At 41.0% G+C, this 23,795-nt stretch overlaps 1 protein-coding gene across 1 annotated transcript in view; it reads left to right on the top strand.

Moving 5' to 3' along the window:
* Positions 1 to 23,795, top strand: part of ntrk3b (neurotrophic tyrosine kinase, receptor, type 3b) — a gene marked incomplete at both ends in the record, with an annotated part of 175,015 nt that overhangs the window by 65,283 nt on the left and 85,937 nt on the right. The window contains 4 exons of the mRNA XM_083969282.1: positions 3,266 to 3,334; positions 15,410 to 15,564; positions 16,168 to 16,310; positions 17,475 to 17,616. Coding sequence (XP_083825408.1) covers positions 3,266 to 3,334; positions 15,410 to 15,564; positions 16,168 to 16,310; positions 17,475 to 17,616 — 509 coding nt within the window. The remainder of the gene's footprint in view (positions 1 to 3,265; positions 3,335 to 15,409; positions 15,565 to 16,167; positions 16,311 to 17,474; positions 17,617 to 23,795) is intronic.

Below are 23,795 nucleotides of genomic sequence, written 5' to 3'. Positions count from 1 at the left end.
TCCAGGGGTCCATAAGAGCTTCAGCATTTAATTTTTGTGATTCCCTCAACATAAATTATTCCATCATTTCTGAGGACCTCTGTACAATTAAAGGTGTACAGAAATAGCCGTTTGTCCTGTTTGTCGCGCCGAGTTGTTACGAGCTGCAACACGAGTTTACCCGAGTAAGGAAAACGAATTTGATTGGTCGTTATCGAGCGGGCGGGATATTCAAAGCTTGGGGCGAGACCGAGCTCCGTGTGTGTGTGCGTGTCTCAGACGTTTGAATGACGGATGACGGATCCAATATCAGTGGCTGGTGAATCGTGTGCAGGCTGACGTATAATCCGTGCGCCTGCATTATCCAATGCGAGAAAAAAAAATGCACACTTTCATCCTGGATTTACTCAAAAATAGAATTTTGCACAAAGTTTGGCCTACATCATCTGAAATATGAGTTATAACATTCATTTTATGATCCAGAGTGGGCTCAAATTCAATTTTCTTTTCTGTACACCTTTAACTCATTGAGTGCCAAAAACGAGATTTCTCGTCTACGACGAGTAGAACTGAAATAGATGACGATCAAAAACTCATGATCTGAAAGTTTTTATCATAACTCGGCTTTTGCAAACGGAGTTCTGCATGTGGATGCAGCGCAGCTGCGCCGCTCTCACCCGCGAGGCTCCAGCAGCTCGGAGCCGAAACAGGAAGCTCTCAGCCGACAGTCCCACCCGGTCTTCATCTCGAGCAACACCGTGTCCTCCCCAAGGTCCTCCCGCGGTAAAATGTGATGATCCCTCGGTCAAAGCAGACCGGCATCACCGACCCGTACCACAGACGGACCACGACCACCGGTGGGGCCGGTGTTCCCTACCTGCTGTGGCCGACAGACCATCACATTCCGCGGCGAGAGGCTGTGACACGGCACGGTGCGTCTGTGTTATTGTTGTTTAGTGGCGCCCCCCCCCGCCCCCGATGGTGGTTTTGTGAATAGAACATTTGTTGTATATATTTATCTTACACGAGCCCTTTGATCCAGAAATGCGAGTGTCAGGAGAGCGACAGGCACAAACAGAGCACCTTTCATAAAAGACGCTCTATCTCCTTTTCTAGAAAAAAAGGAGGGATTTTGGTGAAACCCAGCCATGTTTAGCTTGACTTTTCTCAGGGACAGAGGCACGTAGAAACAAACAGTTTGTGGCCATTTGAAGCATAAAGTTTCACCTGTCAAATGAGCCACAGTATGTGTTGGTGGCAATAATATAGAATACACCGTGGCTCTACAAAAATCGCCAAAAATGGTCCAAATTGCCGTACACTTGACTAAAACTTTGGAAAGGAGCGTGGCACTCAATGAATTGGGAAATATGGTGTTTTTGTACTGAAATCTAAAATGCCCCCTAAATCGGGGCATTTTGCCCCTAAAATCTGAGACAGCGCAAGCAAATTTTTCACCTACTTGCAAATGTGCAACCAATACGTTGGCTGAGACAACAATGGATGCATACTTTCTCCCTGGTGTACCAGAGGCAAATCCTGATTTAGAGGATCATGAGGATCATCATCAAAGTATTTATCAGTAACAGTAACCAGGCGAAATGTGAATATTTGCTTTGCAAGTCAAATTACGGTGTGCACCCCTAAAATTTCTGCTTGCACTCTACTGTGCTCCTAAGTAAAAAAGGTTAGTCAAGTCACTTTTTCTTCATTACAGTAATTCATGTCTATTTGAATGTCTGACATCTCTGTGCATCTTTTCGGAGTTGTGTGATCTAACGTATGTGTATTTGGAGATCTTTGGTCTTAACGTTTGTCTATTTTAGGGTCCTATCGTTTGACGTGTGTCTATTTGGAGATCTGTGCTTCGTGTGATCTGTGTCTCTATTTTCGGGGTTGTGTGATTTGACGTAAATGTTGAGCAGACCTGCTCTACATCACCTAATGAGCTGCTGTTTGCTCGCCCACCTTTTCGCTCCCTCTCCCTCTCTCTCCCTGTAATGCATTCTTTCAGTGTATAATACGGGCCCTGTGGGACCACAGCTTTTCACTGGGAGGGGAAATTTCATGCAGCATCTTTACATAATTCTCACACACATTCCCTGTATTCAGAGCAGCGCATTCACGCTAGTACACATTTCAAGGTGATGGTATTTAACCACAGTGTGAGTGACTCGATGCAAATGTTGTAAAACTGTGGCTTCTAGCTGTGTGTGTGTGGGTGTGCATGTGCGTGTGAGTTCACACATGGTGCGCGAGTGTGTGTATGTGTGATTGTACGTGAGCATGAGTGATAGAAAGTCCTGCAACATTCATAGCTCCCTGTTGCCATAGCGACACTTCTGGTTACAGGAGTATCTATTAGGTCTCCCATACAGATTAACCTACTATGAAGTATTTGTGTGTGCATATATGTGAATATGTGTGTACCCTGTGATATTTCTATTGATCCATGTGTCTTTATTAAAATTCAGTCTTTTTCTTCTGTACATACATTATGGCAAATCCTCTGTCGCTGGCTGCAAACACACTGTGAGCTGTGTTGTGTTCAAACAGACAATAACATGAGAAGTGTGTGAGTCATTAAGCAACTGTTCACATCAAAGAAAACATCAGATCAGATTGAATGCCGCTTGTTCATTTCCCTCTCATGATGTAATGCCGCACATCGATGGAGCAGAGGCTGATAATTGGATTTGATAGCACACTTTATGACAAACTGCTGTGTTAATGCCCTCAACAGAGATGCTGTATTTCTTAATAACTGTATAGACAGATGCCTGTTGTTCATGTTTAAACTGATTAAAGGTTCTGGTCAAATCACTTGTAAGTCTCTGGATATTTGCTATTGAATTTGGTGGCTTCCTGAGCTGCAGGGGTTCCTTAAGTCAACTGAATTATTTGGCGATCAACTTTCTTTTATCGAGTTGGCTGAGCCCTGAAGCTTCACACACACAGGCCTGTGTCCCTGTCCACGTCAATAGCACTTTGCCTTGCCTGCATATCTAGTTGGCTATTCATGTTCTTTTTTGTTTTATTAAAATTTACTTAACTCATTGAACTACTTCACAATAGTGTAGATAAAACAAAACAAAACCTAAAGAGACTGAAAAATTAATTTCACCTCAAAGGGAAGAGAAAAGAAAAGCCATCAGAATGACCCCCAAAGAAAGATTTGGTAATTGTGTCTCTAAAACCATACATCAAAACTAAAAGTGAAAAAATGGTACACAGACGTACAATCATTATATTTAACTTTCTCTTTGTTTCTTTTTTTCCTCTGCAGAAACTTGTCAAAGAATCCTCTCACCACCCTGTCATGGCAGCTTTTCCAGCACCTCCAACTCTCCGAGCTGTAAGTCTTCTTCCCTCGTCTGATCTCTCTCATTGGCTTTTGTTGTATTTTATTAGAGCAATTTATCACCGCTCCCTGCGCTCTATCTGCCTCCATACAAATTGTCTTCACTGCATACTATCATAATTCCTGTCTTTGTTGTACAAAACCTCTAATTTGTCTGAGCACATGCTGAAGACTGAATCTATAGGCGATGCAGTGGCACTATGATCTTATAAGTCATTTGTTGACTTAATTAACACACACAAAGGAAATGTAATGGCCTGGTAGGAGGAGGGAGTCTGACCCCATTTTCTTGTTTGTTATGAATATTTTAGCGATCATTGTGTTTATGAAATGAGTTTGCTCTTTCACCACCAGGGAAAACATTGCAGTGTCGACCTGCTTGTAATTTACACATCATTACCCCTGTCAGCACTGTCCATCATTTGAACCTGTGCTGTGCTCCGAACACTGGCGCTGCTTTCTGCGCCTTCTGGCACATAAGGCTGAGGTATAGCAGGATGTGATACAAGACTATTTCAATCAGGTCTCCTTATTGTGCTATTTTCAGAGGTAGAAACAGGGCAGCTCCTCTGAGAGCACGGCACAATGCTGATCTGGGGTAGTCCTGCTGCTGCTGCTGCTGCTGCGGCATGGGCAGCAGAGTGGAGGGAAAATCCCGTTTACATTGACTCTATAGTTTTGTGCCTAGCCTGCTATCCTGAGCAACAACTTATCCCTCTACCGCGTAGGACCCACTGATATTACAGAGCACTTTTTCTTATCCATCTTGTGTAGGAAGCAATTGACACCACCAGACCCCATACCAGTGCTACAGAAGTGTCATCTCACTGTGGGTCCTCACCAGAGGCAGATGGGCCACTGAATCCCTCAAAATGCCTTTTATTGGGTTGTGAATTTCATTTTTCACTGGATTGTAGAGGTTCTGTATAGTTGTATTACCAGCTGTCCAATTCGACTCATGCGTGAGCTCTTCTGGCTGCTGCTTCAATGCCTCAGTTTTAAAACCCATACTTTTATATTCATATATAAAGTTATCTAAATTAAACATAAATCCCCTGAAAAAAAAACCCCAAAAAACAAAAACATTTTTTATGCATCAGCTTGTTAGAATAAATGATGGATTTCTGATGACCATATGACCAGCGTTAGAAGAATTTTGGTAATTTTTCTTGAGACAGTTCTATATTCCTGTTTTGCCCTGAACTAAGAAATTGGTTCAGTCTTGATTTTCAACTCAGTCATGCCTTTATCTCTTCTCGTCTGGATTATTGTAACTCCCTATTTTCTCGTTGAAGTGAGTCTGCAATTTCACTACTGCAATTGGCTCAAAACGCAGCAGCCAGACTCTTGACAAACATTAAACGAAGACAGCATGTCATCCTCATTTCTGGCCCAGCCACAGTGGCTTCATTGCACAATTCAGTCTAAGGTCCAGTTCAGTCCAGGGTAATGAAGATTGTTTAACCAGTTGCTCTTAAATGTCCCAGAGTTCACGCTCGAAACAAAGGATGACAGGTTTTGCTGTGTTACATCTGAATTTCCCCCCCTTATCCCCGCTTCACTGTCTGGTCAGCTGAGGAAATTATTATGTTAAATTAATGATAATGATAATAATAATAATTGTAATAATAATAATAGTAGTCCATTTTATTCATGAATCCTACATACAATCCTGTATCTAGATTTAAAGAGAGGCTTTAAATGACAGAAAGAGAAAAAAATAACATAACTACCTAGAGAACTAAATCATGCAGAACAGTTAGATTAAAAAGCTTATTTCTTTTTTAAATAATGAAGTATCGTGAAATAGAAATACTCAAAGTACAAGAACCTCAAATAAGTAGTGGAGCCCATTATTACACGTTCACCACGTTCTACAGAGCAGCCTGAATTTTACACTTGTATGAAATAGAAATAAGATCAGGGCCATTTTGTCTACAGAGACACTGAAGTATTAATGTAGTTCAGTAAAATCACCTTAAATTCTGAGACAAACCACATCGCCTGCAGCCAAGCAAAATAACTAGTGCAGACCCTTTCATAACCAAATCACCATTACATCTCCCAGAGCATGATTTGCTCCAATGTGCAAATCCTATTTCTTCCTAAGCAACCATTTTAGCTGCGTACAAATGGTGTCTTTGTTGTTCTACATGAAAAGCAGGGCAGGGTGATGCCCGTGTTTCCTGGTGAATGCTGATGAGGAGTGAGGGTTTATGTCTATTCCATTTGGTGTGTTTAGTTAAGAGGTGTCAGTTGGAGTGGCGTGGCGGCACAGACGTGGGCTGTGGCGTTATGCAAGAAAGAAGCCATGTGGAATCAGGCCTCGCTAATAGGAAATGAGTCACTCTATCATGGGCAGAGTCTGCGACGTGGCCCTGACATCATTACTCTCTTCGCTGTGTCTATGTGCTCACCCAAACCATATTAGCTTGGTAAGTGCCAATCATTCAATCATGCCAAATGAAGCGTGCTCACCGGGCAGCTATTTCCTTTAATTATTAGTATAATACACAATGCAGTATCAATGATAAGTGCCCACCCGTGCTGCTGAACCACACTGATATTATGTAAATAGAGGAAGATCAAACCAGCTGAAATAATTTCCGTTTTATGTGAGGAAAGGAGAGCATGGCCCTTTGCCATGATGCTGTTGCTACACCGTGTTATCTCAGTCACTCTAGGCATTGCTATTGTTATTGTATTTCTTTTCTTTTTTTTTGTTTTGTTTTGTTTTTTCAATGAAACACCACCAATTTCAAAGCTGCAACACATCGGTGACGCTGAATACAATTTGTACAAACATTTTATTTTTAAACCTGGAAATTCACTGTGCAAAATTCTTGTTTGAGTATATCATTCTATTGTTTATTTTATTAGAGAAGACTCCTGCACACTGTCTTCACTTACAGTACATCTGGTTTATTGGGGTTACACCGTTTTTGGTCTCGAAGACCTTCATCAGGTAGGATACGAGGTATTTATACCTGAAGATTTTCTCTCAGATTGCTAATTGTAACATTTCCCTCTTGTTGTTGCTCCTGCACATCTAATTAATTAAGTGTAAAGCATGTTAAAGGAGCTGAATAAACAGCTAACCTCAACTTGAAAGAAGGACCTCTCCGTTAACCTCAAACAAGTGCTGAGCCTGTCATCCAGTGGCCAGTCCTCCTGTTTCATGAAGCAGTAAAGGTGAAGAGGAAACAATAGTTCCCTGCAGAGAATGTACATCAAGTCTGTTTTTCACTTATCAGACCCTCCTGATCAAGGCTAGTAAAGTGTAACAGCAAAACAGTTGCTTTGTTTTGCAGGTTGATTGCACAGATATTTCACCCTGCCTGTAATATCTTTATCAGTAACAAAAGCAATACTATCAGTGAAATCTCAATAATCTCAAGTCTTTTGTGGATCCTGTGAAAAGGCCCCAACATCACATTGGAGCCTTACAATGGGCGTCTGCTGTGTGCTGCCTCTGGATGAGACTCGGATAATCGGCTCTGCCTCTTTGTCTGTGTGCCCTTTAGCCAAAGGACCAGAGCTACTGCAGTGTGCTGCGCAGGCCAGCCAATCAAAAGCCTGAGAACAGCAGCAGGGTGAATGGGGTGGCTAAATGCTAAATCTTCTGCTGTGGCTTCCAGGGTGATATTATTGGAGATTATTTGAAGCTAGCAGTCGCCAGCACCGCTGTCTTCGAGGAAGCTCTTTCTGTCTGGTCCACAAAAAAGAGGAAAATATTCTCCTTCTTTAGAAACTGAAGCGATCTGCCTGAGGCAATGTGCATCCCGAATCCCTTTATTCTGTTAGCGCTTCTTTAATCCCGGCTCTCTTGGAAGCAGGGGCCGACGCAAAGTCAAACATTTACGCCTCTCACTGCAAAATGGATTTTTCTTTGAATATGGATGAAATATGAATAGATCAAACCTGTAATCTTCTGAAATGACTGCTAGTGGATTAGGATGAATTAAACATTACATTTTCAAGGGCTCTATGAACAGGTAAATTACTACATTTTAACCTTCATTTCATTAGACTCCAATTGCACTCAGGGCAAAGTCTCCCTGAAATACATTCAGACTGACTCTTCAGAATCATCAAAGACTGACTTATGAGAAGGAAAAGAGAGTTCCTATTCAAAATGGTGGAAAAGACCAGACTGAGACTTGGAGCAGCAATGGCCTTAAAGAGGTCACAGGCTCAAACACAGACTGCTGAGCAGAATCCATGGGTGTAAATGAAACCTTCACCTGTCAAGTATAAAGGCTTACAGTATACATGTAAAAACTATAATAATGGAGTGGGTGGAGACACTTGGATGACCACTGCCCAGAAAAATCTATCTTTGGAAGTCCGACCCAACACCCAGTTAAATAACACACCAAAGACGTTCCATCTTTAAAACAGAGGTTTCCATATGTGTAGACACAAAGTAAGTCAGTGTTTTTTATTGTGAAGGTATCAAATGCGCAATCCGCAGTCAAAATGACACAGACTGTATTTGGAAGCTGAGCCTTAAAGCAGAAGTAAGCGATCCGGTCGTTTTGGCTAACTTCTTGTCAGCCGATGGAGTTAGCAGTCCCCGCCCTCGTCATGGATCTATTGGTCCTCGTCCCTACGTCACCACATTCACGCGCATCCCTTGGCTGCACACACAGAGAGGACCGCCCCTTTATGCCGTTCTCTCTCCTCATTGGATAAAGGTTGTAGGATACAAGGAAAGTTTTCTCCTCTGCTTATAGCAGAGCAGAGTGACTGACAGACCCGTGTTTCAGACCAAACACTCTATATAAATGATTGCTGTCGGAAGATATAACTATTTAAGACTTATATTAACGCAAACATTCCGCTTACTTCTGCCTTAAAATGAGCTGTCAGTGCTTCTGTAATTTTGTCAGAAAAAAACTACCCTCAGCCATGCCCACCAGGACTAGCGTTACAGTTTCTCGGAGTGTTTAATTGAAATCTACTATATTTTTTCTCAGTCAGAGCAGTCAAACAGTCGGAAGAGAAGCTCAGATGCTTCTTTCTTTGGCTAACCAACATATTAGAGGGAAGAGTGAGTGATCAAAAACTGTATCTTCTCATAAAACCTTGGATAATACACCAGCAAAGTGTAAAATATATAGGACTTTCAAGCTGAACTGTGGTTGAAGTCAGTCTGTCAAGACTGTATCTCCATGTAAATACAAAGAAACAATGAGCATGTATTCAAGATAGGGACAAGAGATCAAATGTGTATGTGTAGAATAAGCAAAGTACTTCAGATACTGTGCAGAAGAAAACAATAGTTTACAGGGCACATGACAGCTCACTATATCAGCTCATTTCACTTGCCAAACATGAGCAGATTATCCAACGAAAAAAGGTATTTAGAGTAAATGTTCAGGGCTCAGGTAAAGACTACAGAGCCAACACTTTGTGTTACAACATAATGGCAAACAGATTTATAAAGTAGGGACCAGGGATGTTGTCAGCATGAGCAAATAAAATAAAAAAAAGTAAGGGACCCGCCTACAATAAAGTCAAATGGCAAAGTCAGTATAATGTACATTTCCATTCATTCCAACTAATTTGCCATTGGTCTGACTGGTGTTAAGATATCATCCACACTGAAGCCAGCCTAATGTGTTTGTGACGTCAAAGCCAGCTTATGACAGAAAGGCTGAAAAACGCTGAGAGTGTTGGGTTGCATTTCATTCATGGTATCTTAACGTCATTAGTGGAAACAATTCAAGTGAACGCCTGAGATGAATCTTGCCTACTGATGAATCAGTGCTGTGGAAATCGGATTATACCGAATTAATGAGGACAACAAGTGAATATTGAAGAGGATTTGACATGATAAATAAGAAATAAACCTATGTCTAACATAAGCCTCGCCTAGATAAAAGGCCACTAAGGTAAATAAAGGGCCTGTCTTCGATCGTCACCGGTTGTGACAAGGTTGTCGTCCAAATTGAGGGGGAAAAACAAAACAAAACAGGCAAACAGTAATGGAACAAAAAAGTGGATACCCAAGGTTCACTTTCTCTCCAGGAGTGTAACATCCACTGGTGAACGTCACACTCTTCTACTCAAGCAAGCTTTGATTGAAGCCATGAAATTACCAAGCACTTCCGACTTGCACCTGACTGTGTCTGTGCCTCCGCCAGATTTGAACTGGCATGTAACTAGAGCCCTGAGTATCAAAGTGCCTTGGATTTAGGCACTTTGTCCATTACTTAACTGCAAGTTTGGTTAGAAGGCTGTGGCTGCACTGGGCAGCTCCAGGGGCTGGATGTGTGTCGACATGATTTTGCTGAGTCAGATGCCTTTGGAGAATAACAGTGGAAGTGAAGGCAGACAAAGATAAACAGTGTGTACCTTCCATCTGTATTGGATCTGTTGTAAAATAACCAGTCAGCAGTCAGTAAGAGCAGGATTTTTCCTCAATACTGAGGGCACAACATTGACATGATCAGGAGATGCAATTGCTGTCAACTAGTAAAAGGCATCGAGTAACACGTAGTATGTATTTGGTACCATGTTTCATATGACATGATGAGAGTCCTTTTAGCTCTGTCTTGGTCACCAACACAAAGTTCTTAACTCCTCTGATACCCAGTGCTCCAATAGCTTTTTGTCTGCTATTCCTCTCACCTGTTACTGTATATACTGTATATAGTCTAGATACATGTTTAAAATGAACAAATGCACACGAAAAAACATTTAATCTAGAATCCACATCCATCCAGAATGTATGTATGTTTTAATAGACCTGTACTGCCAACGTACTGTATATGCTGACATGTTATACAAAATGTAATCATATAAATTGTATGTTGTATTACATTTCTGTATTGGTGCAATCACACAATGGTTCACCATCCACAATGGACCATTGGACATGGGAAGCTGTTCTATCTCAGCTAGATGATGTAGTTAGTACTTTCAGTTTTTGTGAAAATGATTCTAAATGCATGACACAATATACACTAAAATGACATGATTCGATCATTATAAAGAATAGCACTGATATGCTATACATCAGTCCAGAGATACTGTACTGTAGATAGGACAAATATCACTTCATCATCCATCCTGAATACACTATGAATACATAGATAAAGCATCTTTCGAAGCACCTGTCTGCTAAAAATAACTGCCAACGTATCTGAAGAGCCCCTGCTTCAGTCTTTGAAGAGGAATTCGCCTTAAGCTACTGCTCACTTTGTCATTTTTTGCTACCTGGAGCCTTCCCTGACCTGACTATGGTGCCCCCACTCCTCTACATGATTGCAGCACAGGTGGTGTTGTCGATAAGCCAAAGTCAGGTCTGGCTCCTCAGACAAATTATGCCGTAGTGGTTAAAAAGGAAAAAGAGTCAGCCAGTGAGTGAGGCTGCCGGGACAGTAACTGGCCCAGTGGCTGCAACCTTACAGAAAAGCAATGATGGGACAAAATGGTGATTTATTTATTCACAGTGTGCCACTTTATTCATGACATAAGCAGAAGATAGAGCGTGACAATGATGGAAGCAGTCCAGCAGCAACCAGGAGTGTGGTAAAGCAATGATACAGAGTTTATGCAGTGTGGTAAAAGCAACTATTTAGCAAATTTAGCAGGATCAGAGGAAAAGGCTTATGTTGTAAAAGCTCTCGGTGGCGAGAAGAGAATTGAATTTGACATTGGTTGAGTCAACTCTCGGTTTTTTTCCTGCACTTATTCCCCCTGATTGATTTATAATATTCTTTCTTAACGTTCTAATCTCTCAACTCCTGCCGATGATGAAAAGTGAGCGTACTTTGTTCGTGACAGCAACAGAGCACCGGGTGCAGCAGTGTTGTACAGTAGCAGCCCAAGCAGGATAAAATGAGACCAGTTCATGTCTGCTTCTCATTATTCAACCTGACAATCAGTCAATCAGCTGATTCAAGACTCTGGAAGAGCATCTAAGGACGCGACAACCACAGTATCTTCAATATAATGAGAGCACTGGCCACACTGTTTGATTGACAAGTGATCTATGGGAGGTGCACAGCAGCCATAAGATGGAAACAAAAATAGACGGAGAGCATAATAATAATGGCGGCAGATATGCCACTCAAAATTCAAAATAATGATTGGAAGATTCCCATTTTCTCTCATTAATATGCACTAACATCTGGAGGCACTGGATTGTTGCAGAGGTGACGTGACAAGCAAAGCAACTAGAGCAACTCCTCGTTTCTGATGAATTACCACAAAGCCAGGCATCACAGGGAATACAACCCGCAGTCACACCCAAGATCAATGCAAAAAAAAAAAAAGCCAAATAAGGCGATTTATTAAACACACAGGATTTAAAAACCGAAAATAATTCCTGACAACGGTATAAGTAGAGGAAGCAGTGCATTCAAGCTGAGATCAAAGCGTGCCAGCAACAATGCCGTATATACAGTAGCTTATCGTTGCCTGTGATCCATGTCTCCTGAGCCAAAGCACCTGTGTGTACATTTCCCAGAAAAACAGCCTCCGGTGGTGATCATTACCTCTCCTCTGGAGTAGTGGGGTGGATCGTTAGCCAGCTTCAAGGAAACATCACGCTGTTAGCTCTCCGTATCTAGGGTCACACTGCTGTTTACTTTTGTTCTTTTTTTTTTTTTAAGTCTAATCTGCTCTCCTCCAGACATTTATCAACTTCCAGCTGTCAGTTTGCTGTACTTTTTTTTTCTCTTACGCCTTGTGTAGATGGTAGAGCTTTAAAATCATTATGTTATTGTGCCATACAGACTGGGCTTTGAAACACAGGGTTGCAGCTCTCTTGTTCAAGTGCAATCTCCTCTTCTTCTTTTTCTTTTTCAACTTTTGTCTGTATCAATACGGCAGCATGTTGCCCCTGATGAGCTCTGCCCATAGGAACACTGAGTAATGTATGGAGGTTGTGCCTCTTAACAATTACCATAATTACAATACAAATGGGAGAAAGCCAGAGCTGCCTCCTCTGGTGAGCTTTAATCCCTTGTGGTTTAACTTGCTCAGCATTAAATGAAAACCTTAAACAGTGAAACCCTTCTCCACACAGGCATGTAGGGAACAACCTGCCTCTGGAGTGAGCTCCCCTGTGCCATGTTCAGTGAAGTTTCAATTTTCTCTAAACATTCATGTTAAATTTATATATCCATCTAACTTGTAAGGACACATATGATTGCTATTTTCTAACTTTAGCCTTAAGCGACAGTTTAAGTATCCAGCTAATAGCATACCCTTTCATTTCCACTGTTGGCTTGTCATTTGATGGCCATTATAAAAACTGAACAATATTAAAATCCATGCTTGCTGAAACCCAAGTAATTGAATTAGAGGTTGTGGAAAGTACATTTAGAGTACAATAGACTACAATTTTCAGGTACTTGTATTTCCATTTCTTGCTATTTTTTACTCCCACTACAATTCAGTTGAGAGGGAAAAGGTACACTTTCTGCTCCACTGCAATGCTACAACTTCAGTTAAACCAGCAAATCGGAAAATCAAATGATTTTCATTAAAAAGGAAAAATGGTTGTGTTGCTATAACACATATTGGTGCAACAGTGCAACACACAATGAATTTGTTCCCTTTTACATTTTACCCTAGCTGGTTGTTTTTCCTGGCTCAATACACTGATAAAAACAGTCCACCTTAAAGTTCAAGTAAAGAGTTGATGTCACTTGGATTAGATTCTGTCGTCCAATAGAAGTAAAGATGTCACAATATACGACAACATGTGTCTCGTCCTGTCTGCAGCATTCAATCTCCTCGCTGCATCTGTTTCAAGGTATTTATACCCCTCAAACCTGCTATATTTGTTCTGTCTAACAGACGGAGATACTGACTCAGAGCCAGTATCTAGTTTTTACATTCTGTCCTTGAACGCCAAGTCTCTTTTAAAATAAGACAAGACACTCCTGCAGTTTTCCCAGGGATGATTAAAAAGCTTGAGAAACAAACTTAGTACACATAAAGCTCACACAGAGTTTTATATAAATGATAATGCACAAAGTAGTTAAAGAAATCATTACACCATTTAAAAATTAGCTGAACGGTGCAATTTTTCTGAACCAGAGGAAATGAAAGCAGAACATTGAATTTCACTAGAAGGGAAAATGGATTTATTTTGTTTGTAAGTTAAAGATTTTGATTTTGATACTTGGGTGGGTGGAGGTATAAGAGCTAAGAAATTGTACAACCACTGACAACTGTACAACAATGAGCACGTATCTGCATAGAATAATTGTGGATCATCATAACTAAAACAAACAGGTTTTCTGCAGTAATTAAAGAAGAAATGATTTTATAATGGATCAGTATGCTGTTTTGTCCTTTCCTTGTAGCAGTGTGAGTTAGCTCAGTGAGTAAGCTGTCATGTAGTGAATGGAACAGGCCCTGCTCTAACTACAGTATCAGATCCAGAGAGCACCTGATAATAAGTGCGATCCACCTGCGGGAATCTATTCTCATTACTTCATACAGCACAGTGGACGTGCCCCATACATTATTCATGCTGTCTGCAATATCTTATTGACCTCTGTCAAGGACATTTGGACAGGCATTCATCTTAACAAAATTGGTCAATCACAGCCTCCAAATTGGACATATGCAAAATGCAGAGGTGGCGTACCACATTGAATAATGTGACTCTGTGGTGCACACTACTGTGAGAAGGAAATGTATGCACAGAGAGGCCTAATGATACCTTCCTGCTGCTAATATAGCCTGAGACTGATAGCCTGAGCGCTGCTTTGGCCTCTGACCTCCTCACATTTGAATGCCACAGTACAGGCGTTCATTTCCCCCCCGTATGTTGATTTGAATGGATTTAATTATTACAAAACTATTATAAAACACACATCCATGGTGACCGTCATACAGGTTATACAACGTTCAACATAGGGAGTCACTGCCATTGAATTGCAGATTTTTGTGAAGACAGTGTTAATAATATTGTCGTTACTGATGCTGTACAGGAACGTTGCTAATTAGTTTGAAAGTGTTGTCAGATGCCTCCTATGTGTCTGTTGCTAATGAAGAGGGTCGACCGCATTAACAGCTTGGAGGAAGCAGCTGACTGAAGTTCATTTTACAACCAGAGAGGAAGGTTTTCCTGGAAAAGCATCACTCTTTTGTGCCATTCCTGTGTTTCCCTCCATGGGGTTTGATTTTAAATTGCACAATGTTTTTCCATCTCAGTGTGTGCCACAATTCTTTGTCTTATGCTGTTAGGGACCTATCAATAAGTCCTCTCAGAAGCATTATCTATGTTTGAAGCAGAAAATGAAGAACATGTATAGTATGAATAAGATTTTTAGAGTTTTATCTCAGTTATTACAAGTTTTATTATGTGTAGTTACAATTATGGAGACAATTTTCAGCGTATTGTGGAGCTCAGCTGAGGACAATGATTGGATGATGATGCTTGCGTTGCTCAAAAAAAATATTTTTACCAAACAGCTGAGAGGCATACTGCCATTCGTGAGTCGTAACTGAAATAAACTAAAAGGGAATAGAGTTGTTGTACTGTAACAAAGGCGTTTGAATGGCAAACTCTAGGTGTTCATTTCATGAAGTGTCTCATTATGTGTTGGGTAGAAACCTTCCAGACCTTGGCAGGAGACACTGAAACATGTATTGACAAGAACTCTCAGGAATCAGTCAGATCTAAGTATTCAAGTATTTAATAGTATTAAAAGCCTGTTGACTCTGTGAATATGGAGGGTAAGTCTGTTTACATGTCTTGAGAGTTCCAAATGAAACATATTAGATTATGTCTTTTTGTGGCTCCAGAGGGAGCTGCACAGAGGTCAAAGGAGTGCAAAGTTACACCAATGCAGGAGCCTCTTAATTGTGTTGGTGTTACTTATATGCCCTCGACTGATATAATGGTTGTTTCCTTCATTAGGCTGCTGCTGTTTTCAGTGTTGTTGTTGTTGAGGATGTTTATGTACCGTATATATGAAAGTAACAGTGTCACTGCCTGCGCTGTTTGTGTTTTTTAACATCTTGCTGCACAGTCTGATTGTTGTTGTTGTTGTTGTTATTGCTCTTGACTCTGTTATTTCTCTCTTGTGTTTTAAGGCGTCTGGATAGTGTGGTGTTCGAGTGTGGTTGTGATATCCGCTGGATCCAGCTATGGCAGCAGAGAGGAGAAGCTGGACTCCACACACAGCATCTCTACTGCAGGAACGGAGCCTCCAAAATAAGACTGCACAACATGTACATCCCCAGTTGTGGTAAGAGGAGGGGGAGGGGGATGAGGATGTGATGTGGGTTTTAAAGAAGAGGAAGAGAATACAGTAAAGGAAGAGGAAACAGAGTGGAAGGGAAGGGGTGGAGAGAAGGAGAGGGGGGGGGGGGGAGTGAAAGGTGTAGCCGGGAACAGCTGACAGATGGAGACGGGAAAAACAGGAGGAAGACGGAAAGGGTTAAAGGTGAAATAGAAGGAAGAGGGGAGGAGCAGAGAGAGGAATTGAGGCGGAAAGAGGAGGAGGTGTGACAGAGTTCAGTGGGTGAATCTGATGTGAGGAGCCATGTGTTAATTCTGACAGAGGCTGTAGACTGCAGTATTATCTCCTGTTGGTGACTCATCCCTGTGACATCTAATGTGTGTGTGTGTGTGTGTGTGTGTGTGTGTGTGTGTGTGTGTGTGTGTGTGTGTGTGTGTGTTTGCAGCGTGTGTGTGTGTCTGTCTCTCCCACTGGTTCCTTTGTACCAATTTTATTGCAGTAATGAAAAGTGATTAATTGATTTAGTGTGAAAATATGTAGACACAAGCAGTGGCAGGCGTTTATTAATATGAACATACACCGTGTATGTGTTTGCGTGTGTGTTTTCAGACTTACCAGAGATCAGTGTGAGCCACAGCAGTGTGTTGGTGATGGAAGGCGACAATGTGACAGTGAGCTGCAACGGATCTGGAGCGCCCCTTCCTGAAGTGGACTGGACAGTCAGCGGCCTGCACTCCATCAACACACACCTGGTCAGACACACAAACACAACCCTGCCCTTACAATCGTGTTCAGCTACCTAAACCAATAGTTGTCAGTGCTGTAATAAACAAGGTTTTGCTATATTCATAATTTCAAGTTTAAGTATTCAAATATGTTTCAATGTTCTAATGATAAATTAAAGTGAAATTACCTGAATTCTCATAATTAATCATGATTATATAAACATTTAGTCATCATGCCTTTATGTAAACCCTCCATTTGTATCAAAAAGATGTGCTCACATATGGGCGATGCAGAACAAATCTCGATAATAATACGAATAATGGTCAATAGACTCAATAGAGTCATTCATCAACACTGACTGTGAATTTACTATTATTTTTGCCAGTTTGGGACATGTTGCTATGACATAGTCTCCACATCTAATCTAAGCTTTAAAGAATTAAAAGAATATGAAAATAATTAACAATTGTTAGGCTAAATCACAATTTGCATACAAACAAAGCGATTTGCCGAGTAGCTTTGCTGCATAGGTTACCATGGTGACCTGCCCCTTTTCAAAATAGGCCGGTTTTGTGAGAGTGAGAGGCATGGGTTGAACCTACACTGAGCCAGCTAAGACACTAATCTCACTCCCCGGGTCAGGCCCCGGGGACGTCACAGCAATAACAAGAGCAGAGATAAACAGAAAGAAGAGGAGAACAGCAGTTTCTGAAATTGCCATGTGGCTGTGTTTGGCATCTGTGTCTTTAATGCTTGCAGTGACTTTACAGATGAAAGTTACCTCGGCCTCAGGCTGAATGATTTCGAGTAGACGGATACTGTGCACATTGAGATGAGTGAAGTGTTGGGGAGCCTGGCCAACTGAAGGCAAATGCATTGTTTTTGGCTTCCTAAAGGTGTCAGTCTGAATCAGTTTACAACATATCACAGTTTACATTCCTGCTGCCTTTCCTGCCCTATGGACGGAGGAGTGTGTAGCCTATGTTCTCACTGTATTCTGCGTCTTCCCTTCCCTCTGCGAATTTAACAAATGAATAATTAACTTGTATTTAACTTGTAATTCAGTAATTAAATATTTAAACCCTGTGATATAATTGTTTGTGGTGCAAAGTATATCCTTCACATACCTAAACATCATTCTCTCTCTCTCTCTCTCTCTCTCTCTCTCTGTTTTCATTCTCTACCCATAGTCCAATGTGTACTTGCCAAATATACACTCTATCAACCTGACTCTTTTCAACATCAGCCGAGATGACAACAACTTCCAGCTGACGTGCATTGCGGAAAATGTGGTCGGGATGACTAACTCCTCCATCCAGCTCAACGTGCAGTGTGAGTGCATTGTTCTATTAAACTCTGGCCAGTCACTGTAGAGGTGAGGGGGGCTAAAACACCCATAATAATAATGCATTGTATTTATAGGCGCCTTTCAGGACTCTCAATGTTGCCTTACAATAAAACAATTAAATACAAATAGTAAAACAATAAAACAATAAAACAATAACAAAACATCAGTAATAATAAAGAACAATAAAACAATACAGCAACAGTGAACAACAATAATGAAATTACAATATGTTAGGGGGGGTGGGCCAGTCAGAACAGGTGTGTTTTGAGATGTGACTCGAGTGTTGTTAGAGTTCAGATGTGCTTTGTGCCTATTGCCTATAGCGATATGTTTACTCATAACCAGAGACAGACATTTCAAAAAGCACACTAGAGGCTCTCCTTCATTAGCAGCTTAAATTTACATATAAATAAGGAAATATTATTCAAATAAAATGAGACAAACTGGATTCAAGATTCAGAGTTCATAATAATGCTGCCAGTATTATGGGATGTGAGTGTGTTTACATAAAATACAGTATTTGCTAATTTTGACTAATTGGTTTAAGGAATCTCCTAATTAGCAAAGCTGTTTATGTTTAATACTGTATCATAAAGGTCAATTTGACCAGACAAAAAATAAATAAAAAATGGTTTGCTTGACAACATGGTAGAATATTGGATATGCTTTTTATACCTGTTGGTCAAATGCTACACTTCAAAGAAGGTGTATTTAAATAGATCGCATTAATAAGGTCATTAGAATATTTTCGTATGGGAATGGACTGTGACATTTTATAACCTCAGTATTTAACACTATTACTTTTAATGCCAGGACGAGGCTGTGTGAAGGCGCAGTAGTGCTTTGAGCTAAACACTTAACTTCTGCGTCATCAGCTTACAGTACTGTAGGCTGTACACCAAAACACTGGATAGATTCAGATTTTGAACTGAAGATGGCACTTGGGGCCGGATTTACTAAGATCCCAGATAGCGGGCGCTATATTGTTTGCGCCCGCTAAAATATTGCGTGTTTGGTTAGTGCACGCAAAACAGCTGATCTACTAAGAGTAACCCGCTAAATGAAAACACGTGCAAACCGCAATATGTAAATGAGGGTTTTGCGTGTGGTAATCGTTTCCGCCATGGAGAGAGTGGACAGAGAGCTGGACGGACGAAGGGACAGAATGACATTTGATCCGATGCATACAATGACAGCATGTGTGTTCATCTCTCTCGCGCTCTGTTTAGATAAATAAACACAAATCGCTACAGGGCCCAACTCGTCATATAGTGACGGACAGGCAGCAGCTGCAGCGACAATCACACACCTATAACGTGTGTGTGTATGCCGCGCATGATCCAGTGGATTAATAGAGAGCTCAGGTGGGACACACGCATCTAAACGCTCTGACCACTGACCAGAGCGATCAAAGATGGGTGAAGGCAGCGGTGACGTCTCTCAGTCCGGGACCGGGACTGAGAGACGGAGCTGAGCAGCCAGGTACTGGAGAGGGAGGAGAGGAGAGGAGAGGAGCGCATTGCAGGACAGACGTGTGCTGTGCGTAACGGCGCGTAAAAGACTTTTAACACGGCTGAAAAACTGTTACAGAATTACTCAGACGTGAGGAAATGCAGAGATGTAAGATCACGGGGCTCTGACAGGTATCAAACCAATAAACGCATAAGTTTTGGCAAAGTTGTATCAGTTAGTACATGGTTTTCAGACGTGGTAAATAAAGACGCAAAAACAGCCACCGCAATCTCTTCCTGGTTTGGTAAATCACATTGCCCTCGCTAAATAAATCGATTTGCATCTACTCCTCCCAGTATTTTGCACGTTCTGGCTGAAACGCCAATATTTACATATTCATCAAGGCAAACACGCTAAATGGATTGCACGTGCTATTTTGCCCATTTGAGAGACCCAATCCTCGGTGCGTCCGGTTAGTAGATCAGGTTCCACGTGTGTTTGCGCGTGCAATCACGTTTGCACACGTTTTAATACACGCAAACCTTTAGTAAATCCGGCCCTTGGTTGGGACAGTTTGAGAAGGGAATAATTCATGGCAACCCATATGGTGAGTTAGATATTTCAATGTGGATGGGACTTTTACTAGTACTTGCCTCACCTACAGCCATGCTACTAATATCCTACTGATGTTAGTTTTATATTTAGTGCTCAGAATTAAGTGCAAGGTCAATAAAGGTTATTCCAGGGTTCAATGTAGCATATTCTGTCCATTAACAATTCTCAACAATTCCTTTGGGGACTTTTTTTGGATGCTAAGAATTCATTTGAAGACTTAAAATGTAAAATTATGCTGCTCTGTTGTTGAAGACATTAATCAGTGAGCCCTTCTGGTGAAGTGATTGCTTGAAATGAAATCTTGTGGCTAACCGCTGAGGCAGTAGCTTATCCACATTAGAGGCCATCAACTTATCTGGGGTTGACCGTGGTTTAGTTAAATCTTGCAAACCTCGAGTCAGGTGTCGCCATTAAATAACCATTACACCGAGAAGGACAGGCCAATTTGATATTGGCCTTAGACATCAGTGCTGAAGTGACATTCGCACACTTGACAGCTTCATTGTCAGTCATCTGTCAGTCAATTGTTTTGTGAGTCGTATATCAATGAGCTAATGCCACTGCAACTATTTCTTCAGAGCTGAGACAGGCTGGGCTTAAACACAGTTCTGCTGTGTGTGAATTTGATGGCCATAGTGTGTAGACCTAACAGTCACAATAGTCCATGCCAGCTAATTATCCTTTAGATTAACATCCCTATAGCCTTTATTTGCATTAGTGAATGAAGGAACAGAAGGAAACAAGAAAGCAGAAAGAATAAACGAAATGTAGTAACGTAATTAACAAAGTATATTATAAGGATTAATTAAGATTGAATTCAAATACAGTATTTTCACTGTTAAGGGCACATAACTACAGTTGTTCTTCCCTCTTACCACTCTCATCCCATTGTTTTTGGAACAAAGACTCTGACTGTAGTTGACTGTCTAATGCTGGACTGTGGTACAATGAATTCTGGGCAAATTAAGACTTTTTTTTTTTTAATCATAAAAAATGGCCAACTGAAGAAATACACGCAACTGCTTAGCTTACCTCAGCAAAAAATATTCTTTCCTGTCGCATTGCTCTCTCTCTGCAACAATGTTTGCAAAACATAAATTATGAGTCGTGTTTTCCTGTTTTTTGTTGCTGGGTGCTACTGGGCAGCACAAGTCTCATTGATTGTTACCATGGTAACATTGGTTCTGGGCCTAAGTTAGCCTGAGGGTAAGGTGTCAGTCAGTCTTCATTGGTCAGTCTGACTTACATTAGAGCAAAATTGAGACTGACCCAACACCACAGAGCAGTCTGAAATATTTACATTAGACTTGGTTTATATGGTTTTCTGATGTTTTCTGTTTCTTCTTTAGTGTTGTAGCATGATTCGTGTCAGTCACAACGTGAATGTTTGCCGCTGACTGGCAGGCAGACAGTAAAAAATCTCCATGATCTTTCAGTTCTCCATGAAGGAGAGAGAGATCATATATTATGATTTCAAGAGCATTTGGTGAATTCATTTTGCATAGGGTGGCTTTCCTGGATGCTTTGATAGACATATGTTGAAGACTGAAATATATCTTGTATTAATGACACTGACAGTCTAAGAGAATAATTTACGACAGGAAAAAAATCTCCTTTATCAAGCAGAGCAGCCAAATTATGCAGGTACATTTAGAATGCAATGAGGTGTTGCACAGTTACAAACCAAGTGAAATTGATGCAGCCAATTAGCAAGAATATACCCTGCAGCCCACATCAAAGCCCAGCCTTGATCGGAAAGAGAAAAGGAAAAAATATATAACCCTCGGCAATGATAAAGCAATGATTTGGTAAGCATCTTAGGTATCGAGACCATGAATTACAGCATCAGCTCTTACATAACTCTACCCAATGGATTGGCCCGGGTCAGATTTGGGACAGACTGTATTCAAAGCCGATATTTATCAAAGGTAGTTGACATTTTTCTCTTTGTAGCAAGCTTGCTGCTGTAGAACACAATCTATTGTGGCTGTTTGCAATGTATCAAACTACAGGACAGGGAAGATTTGTCACCAATTCAGACACTCCACAACTGGAGCAGGGCTGCTAAGGACCATGCTAGAATGACAGATAGACATTGCAACATCTAGTCTTCAGGGCTTCCTCCACATGGACACTCTATGGGTGTACATCTCCAGGCACTTTTTTTTCCTGTTGACACTCTGCTGGTGCTGCAAATTGACTTATTAATTTTTCACCACATGCTCTGATGGTAATTACATTTCCTCCCCTGTGCAGCCTATTGTCTCTGGAAATGTCAGAAAATAGCTTAAACTGCTGCTCTGATTAGGGAGTAATCTGATTGACAGAAAAATTACCAGCCGTCAAGTAACATTTGCTGCATTCAAAGATGAGTTCCCTATTTTAGTGAAACTGTAATTAGCCACAATGCAAATTTTGCAGACCCATTGTTCTACTGCTTCGTCGAACAATAGCAGCTCTACAGCATCGAGGACTCACATACGTTGCCATGTTTTGTTTTGTTTTCTATTACTCCTATAGGCAGAGTTGCTCTGCCTTAGGAACATGGTTCTAACACTTGGGTTAGTAGTTCTGTTCCTTGAGTAGCACTGAGCAAGGCATTAATGCTAATTAAAGAGGAAATTAGATGACTGGAATCCCCTCCTGAGACTCTGGATGTAAGTGTGCTGCTTTGTAGGTTAAAGTCTTAATCACAAAGTGGCCCAGCCCAGAGGGAATACGTGACAATACATGTCTCATGAAGCTGTTGCTTCCCCTGTCACCGGCAGCCATAATGGCCTATCTGTAGTCTGGCTGGAACATGGTATTTGAAATATGCCACCAGTGTTACCACTAGATAACATTGCACATGTATTCAGTGTTCTCACTGATCAAAGGCATGTAGTTATCAAAGCTTGTCATCTGTATGAGCTCCACGAGGACACCATGTTGTTATAGACCAGTATGGAGCGCTGTAATGACTTGCATTGTATTGACTGAGACTGGGCTGACAGCCTTGCTAAGGGGAAAATGGATCGGTCCCTAACTGTCCATCAATGGGAGAATTTTTGTTTTTCCTCTTTTTTTTTCACTCTGTCTGTCTTCAGGCTGCAGAGCTACAGTATATACCGCCTTCACTTCTTCCTCCCTCCCCCTTCTTTCTTCTCCCTCAACTCTATCCTTTCTCTTTTTTCCTTTCAAAATCATAGCTCTGCACACGCCTCCACACCAACATGTCCACACATACACATGCCTTAGCCTTTAGTTCAGTTGAATGACTTTATTGTTACTATTGTCTGGCAGAAACAATATCACCAAAGCAATTTATGAAATGACAGCTTTCAAGTTTATTCATGTCCTTACTGCTTGATTATTTGCTTTGAAAACATAAGCATCCATTTTCACACAGTTGATGACAGGTATGCGTAAAGGTAGCTAATGTTTGAAATCACTTTATCTAACATCATTTTAAAGTACTCAATCATGGTCTATTACTGTCTGCTAATGATAAAACACAATTTCAGCATTTGCAACCATTGTTATGATAGAGACAAGCAGGTTCGAACCACCTGTCGTCCAATTACAGTAAATCTAGTGTTTATATAAAATCCAATCATCCATACTGAAAGACAAAGTGGTTGTCATAGAGATGAGGGACACACAGTAATCACTTAAATGCGGGGATGAACATTCACATTTTCAGACAGTCTGTCTTGGATGTTAATCAAAGTGCAGCCCCTTGTTTTAACACATGAAAGTGATAGATGTACTAGATGTGTGAAGAATTTTTAAAAAGACCTTGAGAGAGACGGTCAAGCCTCGCTTACTGTCTCACCTCTATAACTGGCTATTGGGTGTGAATGTGAATGTCAGGTTGTTGTTTAGAAAAGTTGTCAATTTAATTCTGATGTCAGAAAGCTGAGAGGGATCACACCTGCCCCATGGGCCGGAAAAGTTACACTGTGTGTTAATAGATGTGATTAAACAGCTAATTTTAATTCCAGGACTTTGCACAAAACAGTATAGGATAAACCCTGCAGTACAAGTTGTTATCCAGGGTCTGTGACATTATATCTTACAGCCTTATCTTGACCCTGCCTTGTGAATAGTGTTTTTA

This window comes from Trachurus trachurus, assembly GCF_905171665.1.
Source record: "Trachurus trachurus genome assembly, chromosome: 3".
Taxonomy (NCBI): domain Eukaryota; kingdom Metazoa; phylum Chordata; class Actinopteri; order Carangiformes; family Carangidae; genus Trachurus; species Trachurus trachurus.
Note: the sequence above shows the minus strand (reverse complement) of the source record. Positions and strands in the feature narration are given on the sequence as shown.